The sequence below is a fragment of the Anomalospiza imberbis genome, chromosome 1, assembly GCF_031753505.1.
Source record: "Anomalospiza imberbis isolate Cuckoo-Finch-1a 21T00152 chromosome 1, ASM3175350v1, whole genome shotgun sequence".
Classification (NCBI taxonomy): domain Eukaryota; kingdom Metazoa; phylum Chordata; class Aves; order Passeriformes; family Viduidae; genus Anomalospiza; species Anomalospiza imberbis.
Window position 1 is genome coordinate 61,430,411 of NC_089681.1, and position 16,165 is coordinate 61,446,575.

The window sequence follows — 16,165 nt, forward strand, 5'->3', positions numbered from 1 at the left end:
AGTCAGCTTTGTAACATTAAAAAAATTTGTTTTAGTTGAAGAATTCCTTTGAAAAAGTGTAGTTTGGTAGTTGGTGTTGGCACTGATGATTAGTTTATTTCCCTTTTATTCTGGAGAATTAAATATGTAGATGGTATTACACTAATCCTTCCATAGAAGGACTTCTGTTGTTTTAAGAGTAGTGTGATTCTGTCACGCTTCTGATTTAGGGTCCTCCAACTTATATTTTTTTTTCTTCCCTTTAAATGCCTAACCAGAAAGGAAAAAAACAGTTGATGTAAGACTGATCCTGTTAAGTGCTAAAAAGCCTTGAAACACAGTAGAAGTGGAGGATATGGGATTAAAGAAAAATGAAGTTGTTTTGTATTTCAAAAGTGACCCTTCACAAGAGCATGGATAGATGAGAAGGCATATGAAGTGTGTACAAGCTATAAAGCCATTGTCTCCTCTGTTTTGGTGACAGAAGTTATCTAGCAAGTGCCTTAGCTTCATGCTTGTTAGCTTTCACAAGAACAAAGCATAGCTAAAACTAAAGAATTAAAACCCCAACAGTTTCTAACTTCAGTTCCATGATCACTCAGCTAAATCTGTATTATTTCCAGAGTAGGGATCTCTTTTGTCTTGCTCCACAAATGAGCATTTTTAAGGCAAAACCATTAAATAAAACCTCTGCTGTACCCAATGCCTGGACAAGAATTTAAGCCTTTTTAAAGATTCAGAGTTCCACCTTACACTTCAGGAAACACTTTAAACCTGTGATAGAATCCAGTGTACTACTGAACTGGAATTTGGGATCCAGTCTTGAGTATTGGATCCTTTTCTCTCTGATGCAACAACCAGGTTTATGACAGTCCTGTCCTCACTGTCTTCAAGAAGTCTGCTGACAGGCACACTGTCAGTCTACATGGTTCTCAGAATATTTATTGGTTTTGATTGGTAGTGTTTATTTTCTTTAAACCCCTCTGTCTGTTTATTTGATTTCAAATATTAATACATACAGAGAGACAAATTCTTCCTGCAGATTCACTGATTCAGTGAATTTTGTGTGCATAAGATGCTAGTAGTAGTGAAGATGGAGTACAGCCCATTAGATGTACCTGTTACAAGTAGTACTAGAATATAATCTTGTTTGAAATATAACTTTGAGGTGTTTCAATGTATATTTTCATTAGCCTGAATTTACACTGAGATCTGGATTAAGCCAGTACATTTTAATAGTCTTTATAAGTGTGTTTTATAATAGCCTTAGATGAATGTAATTTACTATTTTGATTTTACACAGGATATCTGCATCAGTGCTGTCAAAGAAAAGGATATTGAAGCAAAATTGGAGCATGTCATCAGTGAATGGAGTACTCATGCATTCAGTTTTGGCCAATTCAAAGCTCGAGGAAAACTTCTTCTGAGAGGATCAGATATATCAGAGAAAATAGCTTTGGTGGAAGATAGCCTCATAATGCTGGGGTCACTGATGAGCAACCGGTAGAAAACTTAATAAAGTGACATATTGTATAAATCTAATCAACCCCCAGAGTAAACAATGGTCGTCTTAGGTTCTTCTTCCCTTTAATTCATGTTCATGCAGGTATAATGCACCGTTTAAGTCCACTATACAACAATGGGTTCAGAAGCTGACCAATACTGCAGAGATAATTGAAAACTGGATTACTGTACAGAACCTGTGGATTTACCTTGAAGCTGTGTTTGTTGGTGGAGACATTGCAAAACAACTACCTCAGGTATATGGATATACGATAATAATACATTGTACCAGGAGATTAGCCACATCACAGAGTTTATTTGCCAGTGCATATAACTCATATAAGACTTCTGGACTGTGCATGGGCAGTTCAGGAGACGCTTTGCCAAACGAGGATCTGTCTGGTTAAATTGCTTAGAACTTGGTGAAAACTAAAGGAACACAATTTTTTGTAATTCAAGTTTAAATGTTCCTGTCAGCGTGCAATATTAGTGAATTAGTAAAGGGCTCAGAACTACTTAATGGCACAAAACTTATTTATCATTTTTGCCATATGTACAAATATCCCTTTCTTCCTGTGTGCACATGTTGATAGGCTATAAGCTGTAGTAGTAGAATGATGGATTTTGTATTTGAATTCTGGACTTGCTAGGACTCAGTTTAATGAAGTTCCACAGAGAGATGCTGCCAGGCTTGGGAGCTGTACATGTGCTAATCTGTGCGAACCATTGCAACCTCTTCAAAAGGCAGTCATGACCTTCCAAGGTAGCAGCTGCACAAGAGCTAAGGAGTGATCTGAACAGGAGAGAAATAGCATTAAAAAAATCATCCTTTTTGTTGTGTCTCCTAATGAGGGGTTTCCATACAGTTCTAACAGACCACAGTTCAGTCGTGCTGGATCAAATGGTGTAACTAAACAAAGCCGTTATTATTGGGAAATTATTAAATATTAATTTATTTCAGGATACCTATTTTAAAATTAAAGCTTACAATATCACAAATTAAGATTAATTTTGTAAGCTAAACAAAGCTTTTGTCAATTGTTGTTTAAACAACTTTTTTTGTTTGTTTGTTCATGAGATATGTCTATGTTGTTAGGGCTTATCAGAGAATCAATAAGCAGCTTGTGCAAATGAACAAATGCTACTAAAGCTAATTCTTCCAAGGATGATAGATACATGAACCAATATTCTGGAAAAAAACAAATGTAGTGACTGTCTTTGATGAAGGAGGAGAAGGAACAGCTTGGTGGAGGAGTAATGAGGAGTGGGTTTAATTGCAATTTCTGGATGAATACTGCAACAAGTAACTTTTAGCATCTGGAAATTAACAAGAAGATGAATAATGTTCAGTCAATGTGAAATTGTTAGGAGCAAAGCATGTTGATCAAATCTAATCTATTTTTAGGGTGGGCAAGGAGCTTTGTGGATAGAGGAAAAACAGTTGTTGCCATTATTTTGGTAGATTTTTGCCATTGTCTCTGATAGTACTACCAAAAAAGATAATTTTAGCTTGCTGGTGTGCAAAATGCAGAAGAGTGGAATGCATAAACATCAATAACCACTAACTAAAATATTGTATCTGGTTTTGGCCAAAGAAACACACTGACAAATTTGAGAGAGCATAGAAGAGGGGGGCATGAATAAGGAACCATCCAGGAAGGATGAGGGACAAGAAAAAGTTTAACAAACTAGACTTGTTTAACTTGAAGAAGAAGAAAAACTGAATGGCAGAAGTGATAAGTTTTTTAAAATATAAGGGCTGTTCTCAATAAGAAGGAAAAAACCTTGTTTCGTTCTCTGATTTAGCCTAGATATTAGAAGAGAGTCACAAGGATCAAAAATTGTCTGGAGAGGCTTCTAAATCTCCATCACTGAACACAAGACAGAGAGATATTTTGGGTATAATCCTGCCTTGTGACAGACAAATTGCTTTGGATCTTCTTTTGAGATCTCTTCTAGATCTCAGATAATTTCTGACTCCATTAACATTTCATTTGTTGTAGGTGAAGAAAGAGTTTTTAATGTCAATATACCCAGTGTATAAAAATATTTATTTTTCAGCTTCCAGTTTGAGAATTTGTCTCCACCTACAACATTTGTAATGCAAAAGTGGGGCAGCTTCAAACTATGCAACTGGTTTTGTTCATCAAGTGCTGCTACTAACAGCTTACATGACATTGTGTATTGGTGTTAGGAAGGCTATAATTTCTGAGAAAGCTGCTTTTTGAGTTTCCTCATGTATGTTTGAATCCTTTTATGTGGAAAAATTTGGTGCCCAACATGAAGTAAGACATTTCCAGAGCTATTCCTATTGTACTCTTTCTCTTGCAATTTGAACTATGGTCAATAATAAGCATGCCTATAAATATTCATACATAAGTCCTCCAAAGAAGACTTTAACATCAAGGAAGATATTAAACTGTTACTTTGTCTGATAGAATTATTTAATTTTTAGAATATGACAGACATGAGGAAAAGCTAATGCATATATCATGTACTTCAGGAAGCCAGAAGATTTCAGAATATTGATAAATCATGGCAGAGAATTATGCAGAGAGCCCATGAAACATCAAACATTGTGCAGTGCTGTGTTGGAGATGAGACTTTGGCACAGCTGCTACCACATTTGCTGGAACAGTTGGAAATCTGTCAGAAATCACTGACTGGCTATTTGGAAAAAAAGCGGTTAATATTTCCAAGATTTTTTTTTGTATCTGACCCTGCTCTTCTGGAAATCCTTGGTCAAGCATCTGATTCCCACACTATTCAGGTACAAGTAATAAAGCAATAGTGTTCTTATGGTCAATATCACTAAGTGAAGACTGTGGTGGATTTTTTTGTTTATTTGCAAGAATTTCTTTCACTTATGGAAAGATTTACGGAGTATTCTAATACAGCATTTAAAGTCAAAGTAAGAATGCCATGTGAGGTCAGTTTATGGAAGCTTTATTTCTGATTCTATTGTAGGCACATTTATTAAGTTTGTTTGACAATGTTAACCGAGTGGGATTTCATGAAAAAAACTACGACCAGATTTTATTGTTTGAATCTCAAGAAGGAGAAAAGGTCAATATTATTGAACCAGTTTTAGCTCAGGTAATGAAAGTATATATTACAGTTTTTCATGACTTGACTTAAAGTAGATTTATGTTTTAGAGGCCAACAGTATTGCATCATGCTATTATTTTACTAGATGAATGAAAACCTCCCAGTGTGAACAGCAAGAGCAAAGAGTAGCAGGGACAGAACATTTGTGTCATTTTGTAACGATTGCTTTACCTGTTTTCTCAGCAGTACTGCTGTGAAGTGCCAAATCCATCACGTATCTCTAGAAGGGCAGTGGAGCAGAAAGAGGAAAGAAATCTTCTAAAGATTAGAGAATAACAAATATGGAAATGGGAGTACGAAGGACTGGGAAAACAGTCACGTAGAGCTCTTGCTTCTTGTGAATTATTCATAAAATAATTCTCTAAAAGTACTTTCTTGTTTATTTCAGGGCAATGTGGAATTCTGGTTAGGTCAGCTGCTGAATGGGATTAGGAAAACAATCCACACCATCATTAGACAGGCGTCAATGGCCATTAACGATTCAGAATTTAAGATGTATGACTTTCAGGCAATGTTTCCTGCACAAATAGGTCTTCTGGGAATTCAAATTATCTGGACCAGAGACGCAGAGAAGGCACTGAACAGTACCAAAACAGACAAAAAGGTAGTATTTAATGAGTCTTTGGGGATTTATTAAAAGCATTGTTTGTAACAGTACATATTGTGAAAAGTTAAAAGTAACATGTAGAAAAAAGCACAAAGTACTAGTTAATTACCCAGAATAACAAATAAACTATCAGGAACACACAATAATAAAAAATGTGTTAAGGACTCACACCTCCTCATTATCTCCCACCAGCATGTGCTTTGGAATTGTTCATAATCTTGTGATTTTCTCTGTTGTTTTGTTAGGGCAATCATCTTGGGAAGAGACATTTCCTTAGTTCTGGAATATGGGGAATTTTACCATGTTACTTTAACAAAATCAAATTTGGAAAGGAATAAGAGCTTAACTTTGGGGAAGTAACTGTGCTTTGTGGACATTGGTCTACTCTATCCAAATGCATTACATCCTTCAGCTCTTTTTTTAGAGAAGGGGAAGAATAGAATCCATTTCAGGAGGTGTTGGTTTAATCTCAAACACATGGATAAGATGCTGTCAACAACCAAGGTGTCATTCCTAACAGTGAATCTATGAAAGAACAGGGACAGGATGTGAACTAAAGGGTTGCAAACCACCATTAACCAGGAATACACAGTGAGATTGAACAAAGAACGAGTAACAAAATGCTACCATAAAAGTAAATGCAGGGCAAATTTCGTGCTGTACTTTGATACTGCATGAAAGTAAGGGCTTAGACTATGGGGAAAACCATGTATTGCTACATTTTCTGCACTGTTCAAAGTTTAAAAAGAGCATAAAGCTGCTTTTAGTCCACTCTTGTTCGTAGAATAACTAGGTATAAAGATTCTTTTGCATTAACAAGAAAAGAACTTTTGTGGTTTTTTGGGCTGAACTGCATGTGTATGTTTGGGGTATGGGGAGATTATTTAATTCTCTGTTAGTTTTAACAGTCTTTTTAGCAATTTTTTTCAGCAAACTGGGTGAATTTTAGGCTCTGCATGTATTTACAGAAAGCTGGTGTGATTATTCTGTCACACATTTGGAATGGGATATAAATGAGCTGCTCTTTCTTAAATCTCAGTGCTTTTTGTTGTGTACATCACTACATCACATGCAGAGGCTGATTTTGTAAGTCAGTATTGTCTAGTCAGTATTTGTGGAACTTTGTAACAGATCTGGTACTACAAAATAAATTATTATTTAGCATCAGCATCTAAAATTATAGTAGGTTTCTAAACCTCTTCCCCCTAAAGCTTGAGCTAATATATTCTACCCAAAATAATTGACTGATGGTTTTGAATATATGCAGGGATGCAGTCAGCTGAAAATGTAATATATAGTAAAAGGATCCAGAGTGTTGGAATAAAATCTTACAATGTGACCTGTTCATCAAGATATAACCTTATTGTACTTTGTTGGGTAACAACACATGAATGGAAGGCAGCCTGCAAATCCAAATTTAGGATTCCAAGCCTAATAAATATAAAGCAGAATATGGAAGTTATAACCCTGTATATTTTCAGATTTAAAAAAAAAAAATTAAATTCTAAATATTGGAAGAACAAATGTTGCTTGTACTAATATGATCATACTTTTTTGTGGAAAAGATAATGCACACAACAAATCAGAAGTTCTTGGAACTTTTAAATGATTTGATTGACATGGCAACACACAATCTGACACGAATGGAGCGGACAAAGTATGAAAGTTTAATCACCATTCATGTGCACCAGAAGGATATCTTTGATGATTTGGTAAGTTTTGGAAAATCATCAAGGGACATTCTGTATGGAAGGTCTTGCACATATAAAAAATTATAAGCAAATATTAGAATCTATTCTCTTTGAGTAGCTCTGATATTACTGCTGTGATAGAGCATATCAGATTTAGTTTGATTTAATATAGATGGGATGCAGTGAGAAGGATGAATTTTTATATAGGCGTGTATAGGTTTAGACTTCAGTTCTTTAAATGTTTGTTTATACTCATCATCCACAAATTCACTATGATCAAAAGAGTTTAACTTTTAAAATTAAACAGTTCTCTCAATTTGAAGATTTAATTCATTATTTCATTGAAATGTAAATGTAAAAAAACTCCCTTTAGTATTCCTGTCAATCTTGTGATTTCTGATCGAGCCTATGTGTTGATGTAAGGTAATAGTTATTCAAAAGTGAAAGCAGCAAGGCTTCATATATTTGAAGGGGATAGCAACAATAAATATAACAGATATTTTAGTTTTTTTGATAACTGGGTTGCATCAGGCTTCCTTTAGATAATTATGTTGAATAATGAAAGCATAATTATAAAAATTGAAGTAAAATTACTTCCAAAGGGCTTGAATGATGCAAAGGTTAATAATTCAATACTGTTTGCTTAATTTATGCATATATGTTAGGAAGATAAAAATTAAGTGCGTATGTAAAGAAAATAGGAAACAATAAAGAAAAGTACTGAAATCTAGAAAGAAAACTGCTGTCTTCTAAGATAAACATGGGGTTTTATCCTCTATCTGTAATTTTAAATTTATCTTCATAACTATTTTCTTAATTAATTTAATGTCATATTATAATAAAATTATGGAAAATTGTTTAAATTTGTAGGTCCTGTATATGAAATAAAAAGTCAGGAGCAAGTCCACAGCTGGGGAAAGCTGTATATTACATTGTATATGTAATAATAGCCTTCTCTCTTAAAACATTCCATTCTATTCTCTGCTAATCACATCCTTTAGTGATTGAGAAAAAGGAGAGGGAAGTGGCTGAGATTCCAGAACCTCCACTTCACCTTACACTGTGTTTGCAAGGCCAATAACCAGGGCAACATTTTCTGTAAGAGGCCAGTGGTTTTGAGATCTACTGTCAATAATAATGAATCTATTAATTACCACAAGTCTAAATATGTGTGTGGCAAGTTCATACTGAAAAATACAACCCAAAAAAACAAGCACTCAGATGTCTATACAATGTATTCAAATACTGTGCACAATTTAGTATTTCTGTGAGTAATGGCGCAGTTAGCATGCAGGAAAGCCAGTATTATTCATTTTTTATGTTTTCCATGACTGTTTTTCAATATCTCTGTAAGACAAAATTCATAATGTCTGTGCCCAAATTAGAGGAAAACCAAAGTGGACAGAAGGTTCAGAGCATGTCATAGACAGGTTTGAAAAGATAATTCTGGATGTTTTGGCTCCTGACAGATTCTGTGCTCATTCTTCAAGGTCATGAATTTATATTAAGTGGACTTTTTTTTTTTCCCCTGTATGGAATTTAAGATTAATTTGTTACTGATTCATTTCTGTATTAATGATTTTTCTTTTCCATAACAGGTCCGTATGAACATTAAATCTCCATCTGATTTTGAATGGCAAAAACAGTCTCGATTTTATTTTCTTGAAGACTTGGATAAATGCGTTATCAAAATCACTGATGTAGAGTTCACCTACTGCAATGAATACTTAGGCTGCACAGACAGGCTTGTTATAACTCCCTTAACTGACAGGTATTTGTAAAAGGAATGAAGTGCATAGTATTGGAGCTAAGATTTAATTCCTTTGACTTAATTCTTTTAACTTTCATGAGTCAGAATTACTTAGGTTGCTCTAGAATGCTGCAATATCGCTGGTGAACAGCAGAGGCCAGTGCTTATATATTCAGCTATCTAAAGCAGGTTAAATTTGAGTGTGTGTTTGAGCTACATGAGCTGTGATGAGGATTGAAAAACTTACTTGTTCTCAAGATAAATATGCTTAAACACCATACACTTCACCAGCCCAAACAGAGTCAAACTAAACACCAATATATTGCTGCTTTCAATAAGCAGGTAGTTGCATGGGAGTTTGGAATTGCAGCAAGTGATTAATTTGATGTCAACCTATAGGAAAAAGCAGTAACTCAGGACATAGCATTGCATAAGTAGTGCCAGTATGGTTTCAAGTAAGGCCTGTGGAGAATTGCAGAAATACAAATACTGAAAAACTCTGAGGGCAATTTCAAGGAGAAGTTTTTATTGCTTGAGTGTTAGTTATACAGCACAGTATAACTAACATTATAATATTATTATTATAATTAATATTAATTAGAAGCCTATTTTCCTTAAGGGCTTTGTCAGTGCTCCAGCTAGGCAAGAAGCAGATATATTTGCTGTGCCAGAGCTTGTTCTTTTATATGTGAATATGAATGTCAAAGTCAAAATACTTTGCCTGTTCAGTCATTTATAGAATTATAGAATGGTTTGGATTGGAAGGGGCTTTAAAGATCATCTAGTTCCATCCCTCTTGCCCTGGACTGGGACATTTTCCACTAGACCAGTTTGCTCAAAGCCCCATCTTGAGTTAACGCTGGAATTGTCTTTGCATTCTTTGTGCTACTAGATTTTATTTACTAATGAAAATTCAGATTTTTGCCTATTTCTGAACAAAAATTATTCCCTGTGAGCTATTTAAGATAGCCAAACCTCTGCATGTGGATACCTGGCTTTTAATAAGTAACACACATTTCCCAAATTTTGTTATGCACCCTACTGTTCCTGTGTTAGATAGAGGTTTGTTTGAAGCAGTACACATGCAGTTGATTAGTGGCTGTGGCAGCACTAACACACTGAAAATATTTTTACCTACCAGGAGAGCCAGTATCAAGAAAATGTCATTCAAAATTTGTTCATAGAATAAAAAGTCAGCCAGGGAAGTGGTTATGGCACCAAGCCTGCCAGAATTCAAAAGGCATTTAGACATAGCTTTCAGGCATGTGGGGTGCTTTTTGGGTTTGTCCTGTGCAGAGCAGGAACTGGACTGGAACTGGACATAGGATATATTATGATTCTACAACATCCTGTGTCACACAAGATTGAAAATGAGCACAGGGTGACATGATTGAAAAAAAAAAAAAACAAGCCTTTTAAATGAGTTTAAACTATAATAATAATAATAACAACAACAACAGAAAGAACAGGCATATCTCTCTTTGGACAAACCTGGAAGAGCCAAACAAGGCTGCAGGGATTGGAGTCTACCCACTGTCACATATTGAAAGGGTATTTTAGGCAGAGATGTTTCCTAATGTTAGCAAGGGAAACTTATGTTCCTAAAAAACGTTGCACAACAACAGATTTTATTCCCCTTGTGGGCTTTTTCCATTTTAGTATTTATAACACTTCTGCGTGGAATTGTCTGATCTTCTGAAAATATTCAGGTAATGGTGTCTTTGTTCCATTAATCAGCTTGGAGTCAAGTCCTGTTTGGCTAATAATTTCATGTTCAGAGAGATTCCCTAACCAAGTGATAGATACACACAGCTGGTCGTACATTGCATTGAGATAACGGCACTGAAATTGAATGCTCCTACATATCGTATCACACACAGTCCAGGTCATGGCAAACACCAAAAATGAAGTGAAAGGTCTGCATAGAACTTGGGCTATGTATTCAGTTTGTCCTTACCTCGTTTTCAGTAGCAGAATTATTAGGAGTGGTATTTTTTATGTGTGAAATGACAGCTTGTTAACTGATCACTAAGTAATAAGGTGATGAAGCATTCTTACTGCTATTGTATTAGAATGAGTATCCTGTTGTTTCTTAAGAAGTCATACTAGGTGCTATCATTTGGGATTTTTTTCCAGTGCCCATTTTATCTCCCCACATATATCATAAAGCTATTGAGTTTCACAGTGTTAAAATGTGTTTGCTGTGATTTTGAGGTATTGGAGGTTAGAACAACAGGCTTCCTTACACCCTTCAGTAACCTCCACACCATCTGGGAAGGCTGAGACTTAAACTTGAGGATCTCAACCCAGGATGGAGGCTGAAGTAGAAGATGATCATAGGACTCATGGATTCCTCCTCCATTGCCCATTGCAATCTCCGCTGTCATCCATTGCCCTCCTGGAACTCAAAACCTTACATGATTGGCAGCACTGCTGTGATTTGGCATGCTGCTATGGAAATGTTGAGAACAGAAGGTGCTTCCAGCCTCTGTGCCTTCCTACTGCCAGATCAGAGAGCCCATCATGAGTACTCTGGAGACACAGAGGGAGGGGGAAAAGGCAGAAATCTAGTGGCTCTGGGTGCTGCAGAATAAGGCTGTAATGAAGGAAGGGTGTATGATAGTCTGAGAAAATCACAATACTACAGTATTTTGGTATTCAGCATTTAGAATTGGCCTGTGTATTTCCTGGGCTATTGCAGTCATGGCTGTGCTGGATGAGTGCTTTTCTGCAGGTGGAACAAAGCTGGTCCTGGTAACTCAGCTTCACAGGGTGCAGGGGGGGCCTGAGGACTCATCACATGGAAATACATTTCTGGTGCCTTCCCCAGCTCTGGATAATACTTCTGTTGTGGTTGCATTGATGGACTTCAAGTAATTAATAGTAGGAAAATATTCACAGATCTGTTTGTTCTGTCTTTAGGTGTTACATCACTCTGGCACAGGCCCTGGGCATGAGTATGGGTGGTGCACCAGCAGGACCTGCTGGGACAGGGAAAACAGAGACAACTAAAGACATGGGCAAATGCCTGGGAAAGTATGTTGTTGTTTTCAATTGTTCAGACCAAATGGACTACAGAGGACTTGGTCGTATCTATAAAGGTAAGAAAATACCTGCTTTATTCTTTTTAGAGTTGTAAGTTTTTGCCCCTTTGGTGTAGTGAGTTAGCAATGATTTGGAGGGCATTTTCACCTCTGTTTCCTCTTATTTCCAGGCACTCATCAACTTTACCTGATACTTGATTTTATTTGATTTTTCTTCTCTTTCTTCCTGCATGTTTTCCAGTACTTTTTTGTTTGATTATTCTTCAATGGTGTTCCCCATTTATGTCTTTTCCTTGTCCCCTTTTAATCCTTTCTACTGTTTGAGGGTTTTTCAATGCCTCTATCCTACCCCTCTCATTTGGAGAGGTTTTATATTTATTATTTGCTATTTTTGTGTTGAACAAGGCAATCAAATATGAAGCTTAATAATGTTGTGCAAGGCAGGGAAATATGTAAAGTGTTGCAGTGTCTTATTTAACTGTAGGACTCTCTTGAAACCAGGAAAATGGCACAGTGGTCAAACTTTGATAACTCTTCATGATTAGCAAAATTATGAATTTTGTTTTGAAAGCAGTGATTAGTATCCCAAATGTGTTGATTTCATCGTAATGGTCTGTTTTATTGTATATAGCTGCATTTATATATGGACTGACAGACACCAGAACGCCACCATTTTCTGTGAGTGGTGGGCTTTTAACTGTAACACAAGGTATCAGAAACAAAATTTTCACTGTTGTGATGTCTCCTGAAGGCTAAAATATAGCCTGGGGATAATATTTAGTTTCAACTAAGAAGCCAGTGAAGCTGCCCATGATTTTTTAAGCAGAGGAACATTTCTGAGCTGGAAACTGAACCATCTATGCATGTGAATACCTTCAGTTAAGGTCACAAGTTTCTCAAAGCACCTCTGGTAACCCCCACAGATTTAGGCCAAGTTTTACTTGCACATCTTTTATCATATGTGCAGACCTTTAATGTCACAGGTTTATTTTGCTCATTATTATTAGACAAAAGAGGCCTGGGATATCTGAGTATGCTCATAATGCCAAGCACAGTCATCTGCTGTACCTGCAGTCACCAGTTTGTAAGGGAGATGTCAGCCTTTGTTTCTCCTTGCAGTGGGTTTGTCTTTGATGTCACCAAACTGTTGTTGTCTTCTGCTTTGCTTCTTTTGTGAGAATATTTGTATCTCTTTATGTAAGCACCTCTTTTCCTGACTCCATGGTGATTTCACTTCTTTGTATTAAACTGTTGGTGATTCATGTCAGTTCAGAACCTAGTTTTGTAGCCTTGCTTTTTTTTCTGTCTTCTTATCCTGAGCATTTTGGTAACTTATACTTCCCCATTTCAGATTGAGGCAGTAGTGATCATTGTAGCTTGTCCTTGCTTTCTTTTATTACAACTGGACGCAATTTCTGTGTCTAAAAGCACAAGTTGAGTTTTAGGGCTCAGTTTTCTTTTTCTGTTTCTTTTCTATAAGCTGACCATTTTCCATATAGTATTGTCATCATATGCTTCAGAAGCAAAGTAATACTGTGTAATGTGTCCTTCTCTGGCTGCCTTATTTAATGGCATGCTGGTGTTCAATATGAGCTAGAAAAAATATTTATATAACTCATCTAATTGCTGCTCAAGCAACCATGATGCCTGTGACTGCTTACTTCAGTAAATTTCCAAGTGGGATCATAGCTTGCTTCTTTGAGAATTTGCCTGAGAATTAGCTGAATTCTGAATTAATTAGCTGAATTAGATCCAGCTGAATAGATCCTGAATAGGATGGGTTTTTTCAGCATCATATGGCTGTTGTGTATATGGGAGTAAAAGTAAGATTCTGTTCTTACATAAGTCATTGATGCTTTCATTTGTGAAGGGACATTTGAAGTCAGTTGTTTTGGACTTAGTGTCACTGCTTGGAAGGGCCTGGCTTGCAATCACCTTTTTTATGTCTTTAAAATATCTACAATTTCTTGAAGTGTGGATATACTGAAGTTAGGAAGGAAATGAGCACTTTTTTGATTTCATATAAAGGGTAAAGTGAGTTCAGATAAAGGTTCTTTTACTGAACATGAGGACTTTAATGGAAAAAAAGGATGGCTCTTCTCAGCTGCAGAAGCACTTTCATGCAGACTAATAAGTTCTCATTAACACACTACATATTTCAGTGCTCACAATGGGAATTTTTTTAAAATTCCACATCTCTTATAGGCTTGGTGCTCCATCACCAGAGTTTCCACACCCAAACTTCTCACTTTATCTGTTGCTGTGGGTCAAGTCATCAGACATTATCAGGTTTAACAGTGAAGAGAAAAGAGGCAGGGAGAGGTGGTGTTGTCCTGTCTGCAGGCATGTTTCCAGAATTCTGTAAAGACAAGAAGTTTCCTCTTTAGAAAAAATAAATAGAAAAAGATAAGGCAACTGATATAACATATATTGTATACCATAAAATTATGATTTGAAATTCTTCTGGTTGGGTCAGAGCTGAGGCTTGGTCTCTCTGTTTCCCTGTTTCCATCTGTTTTGTTTTTCTGTGTGACTCAAGAAATTCATAGGCAGATGATCTAGTTGATATGTTCAAGGCCTGGACTTTGATCTTTGATAGTTTTGTTTTTTTAAAATTGAACCAAAATGTAGATTCAGATAAATCTTGTCACCTGAACTGGACTAGAGGTAACCCGAGAAAGTACCAGGGACGCAAGTGGGAAGATGAATTTTCAAGTTTTCTCTTATATCAAATTCAGAGTTGAAGTTGCCCATGAATAGCAAACCAGAGATACTTCATCACTGTTTCTGAAAAGAGTGGATACCCTTCAGAAAATATTTTGTCTGTGGCTGCCTGTGGATGGATATAAAAGTTGTGTTTGCTTTGGTTCTCTTTTCTATAGTTACAGTCAAGCAATTCCAGTCTTACCTGAAGTAACTTTTTGTGATTTGGTATTTAATGCAATATTTAATGTAAAATTTTATATTTATCTTAATTCAGAAGGTGAATACACAAGTCTGGCATTCTGTAAATTCTTTCAGGACCAATGATTACTTTTTAGTTTGCTGCTTCTGGGTTGCACTTTGGCTAGACAGAGCTTTGTTTCAGTGACATTTCCATTGCATTATATCACTATAGCTCTACTCCTGTGTGAAATCTGGGGGAAAAAAGTGTGGAAAAATACTAGGAAGGAGAGATGACTCTGCATTGCAGATATGCATTTTATAGTCTGGGGGCTAATAGCTATACTGTGAGATTCTTTCATCATTTGAGAACCAGGTTTGTAGGATGTCTGTACTGATGGGGACAGGGGCATTGCCATATTTTTTAGATATAATTAAAGATCTCTTTAGTACTGTCATTTATTTTCTGCTTTTACTCAATTTCTGTATTTGATAGCCATCATATGTTCAGTATGGGGACAGAATTTAATTCACAGTATGACAAAATTACATTGTCTCTGAGCTCTTTTGCATCTGAGAGTTTGCTTGCTGTGCCTTTGCTTGTATGTGTGTTTTTAGCATAGATATGTATTTTCTTTCCTTTTTCATCACCACCAGAATGAAATAATTTTGCAAGAACTGAGCTTATTCAAAACTGTGGGATATTGGCTTTGTCTGAGAATGAGGTTTCCTAACTCCATTCAGCAGGTGGCATTACAGAACAAGTGACTTTTTTTTTCCTTTCCCAAAGAAAAAATGGTTTGGTCAGAACTGAACCTCACCATTCTATAGAGAAATTACTTTCAAAATCCTTTAAGATACAGACAATAAATGTAAGAGACAATATTAGACAGAACTAAGTTTCTTACTTAAAAACTATCCAGCTTTAGAGATTTTCCTTGCTGCATCCCAAAGAGTAGATATTTATGTTTAATAAAAAAAGCAGAAAAAACCCACTATTTTGGGGTTCTTTTTAGGATGGATCCTAGGAGCCATGTAACTCGTGACAAAAGGGCTCAAATGAATTCAAAAAATTTCTGCAATAAGTTTTTTTATCAGGGAGCAGCAAAAATGGGTCAGCTCCATGAGGGAAGATGAGCCAGGAGTCCAGGGTGATCGGCACAAAGGCAGGGGCAGGGACTTCACTCAGCAGGGCACAGTCCCATAGTGCCTAAGCAGGGCAGGCTGTTGACAGCTTGTTCCCATCAGCAGTCCAGAGCCATCAGACAATGTGAAATGACCAGCTGGATACAGGATTAATCTAGGAAGTTTAGTCAGAAACAGCAAGAGGCAGGACTGGGGGTAACACTGTGGAGCTGTGGGCTCCTCCAGGAAGTTCATTCAGCAATTCAGGACAAGAGGAGGTGAGACTGTGCACAGCCCTGCACACAGTGCAGTTCTGACCTGCCTGAGCTACAATGGAACTCCTGGACTGGAAGACAGAGTTTGGATAGAAGCCTCAGGAAGGGCTGTTGAGGGCATACAGGGCCCAAATATTCCTCACAAAAGGAGAGGAACATCAGTTAAAGTGCTTGGTGCCACACCAATGAAGTCAAGGACC

At 36.5% G+C, this 16,165-nt stretch overlaps 1 protein-coding gene across 9 annotated transcripts in view; it reads left to right on the plus strand.

Annotated features, from left to right (window-relative positions):
• LOC137476415 (dynein axonemal heavy chain 5-like) overlaps positions 1-16,165 on the plus strand; it is a 149,226-nt gene that overhangs the window by 37,999 nt on the left and 95,062 nt on the right. For all 9 annotated transcript variants that reach the window (XM_068194727.1, XM_068194721.1, XM_068194694.1 and 6 more), the window contains exons 35-42: positions 1,283-1,482; positions 1,586-1,739; positions 3,986-4,252; positions 4,450-4,578; positions 4,979-5,194; positions 6,763-6,909; positions 8,487-8,659; positions 11,561-11,739. In XM_068194727.1, the coding sequence (XP_068050828.1) occupies positions 1,283-1,482; positions 1,586-1,739; positions 3,986-4,252; positions 4,450-4,578; positions 4,979-5,194; positions 6,763-6,909; positions 8,487-8,659; positions 11,561-11,739 (1,465 nt within the window). The remainder of the gene's footprint in view (positions 1-1,282; positions 1,483-1,585; positions 1,740-3,985; positions 4,253-4,449; positions 4,579-4,978; positions 5,195-6,762; positions 6,910-8,486; positions 8,660-11,560; positions 11,740-16,165) is intronic.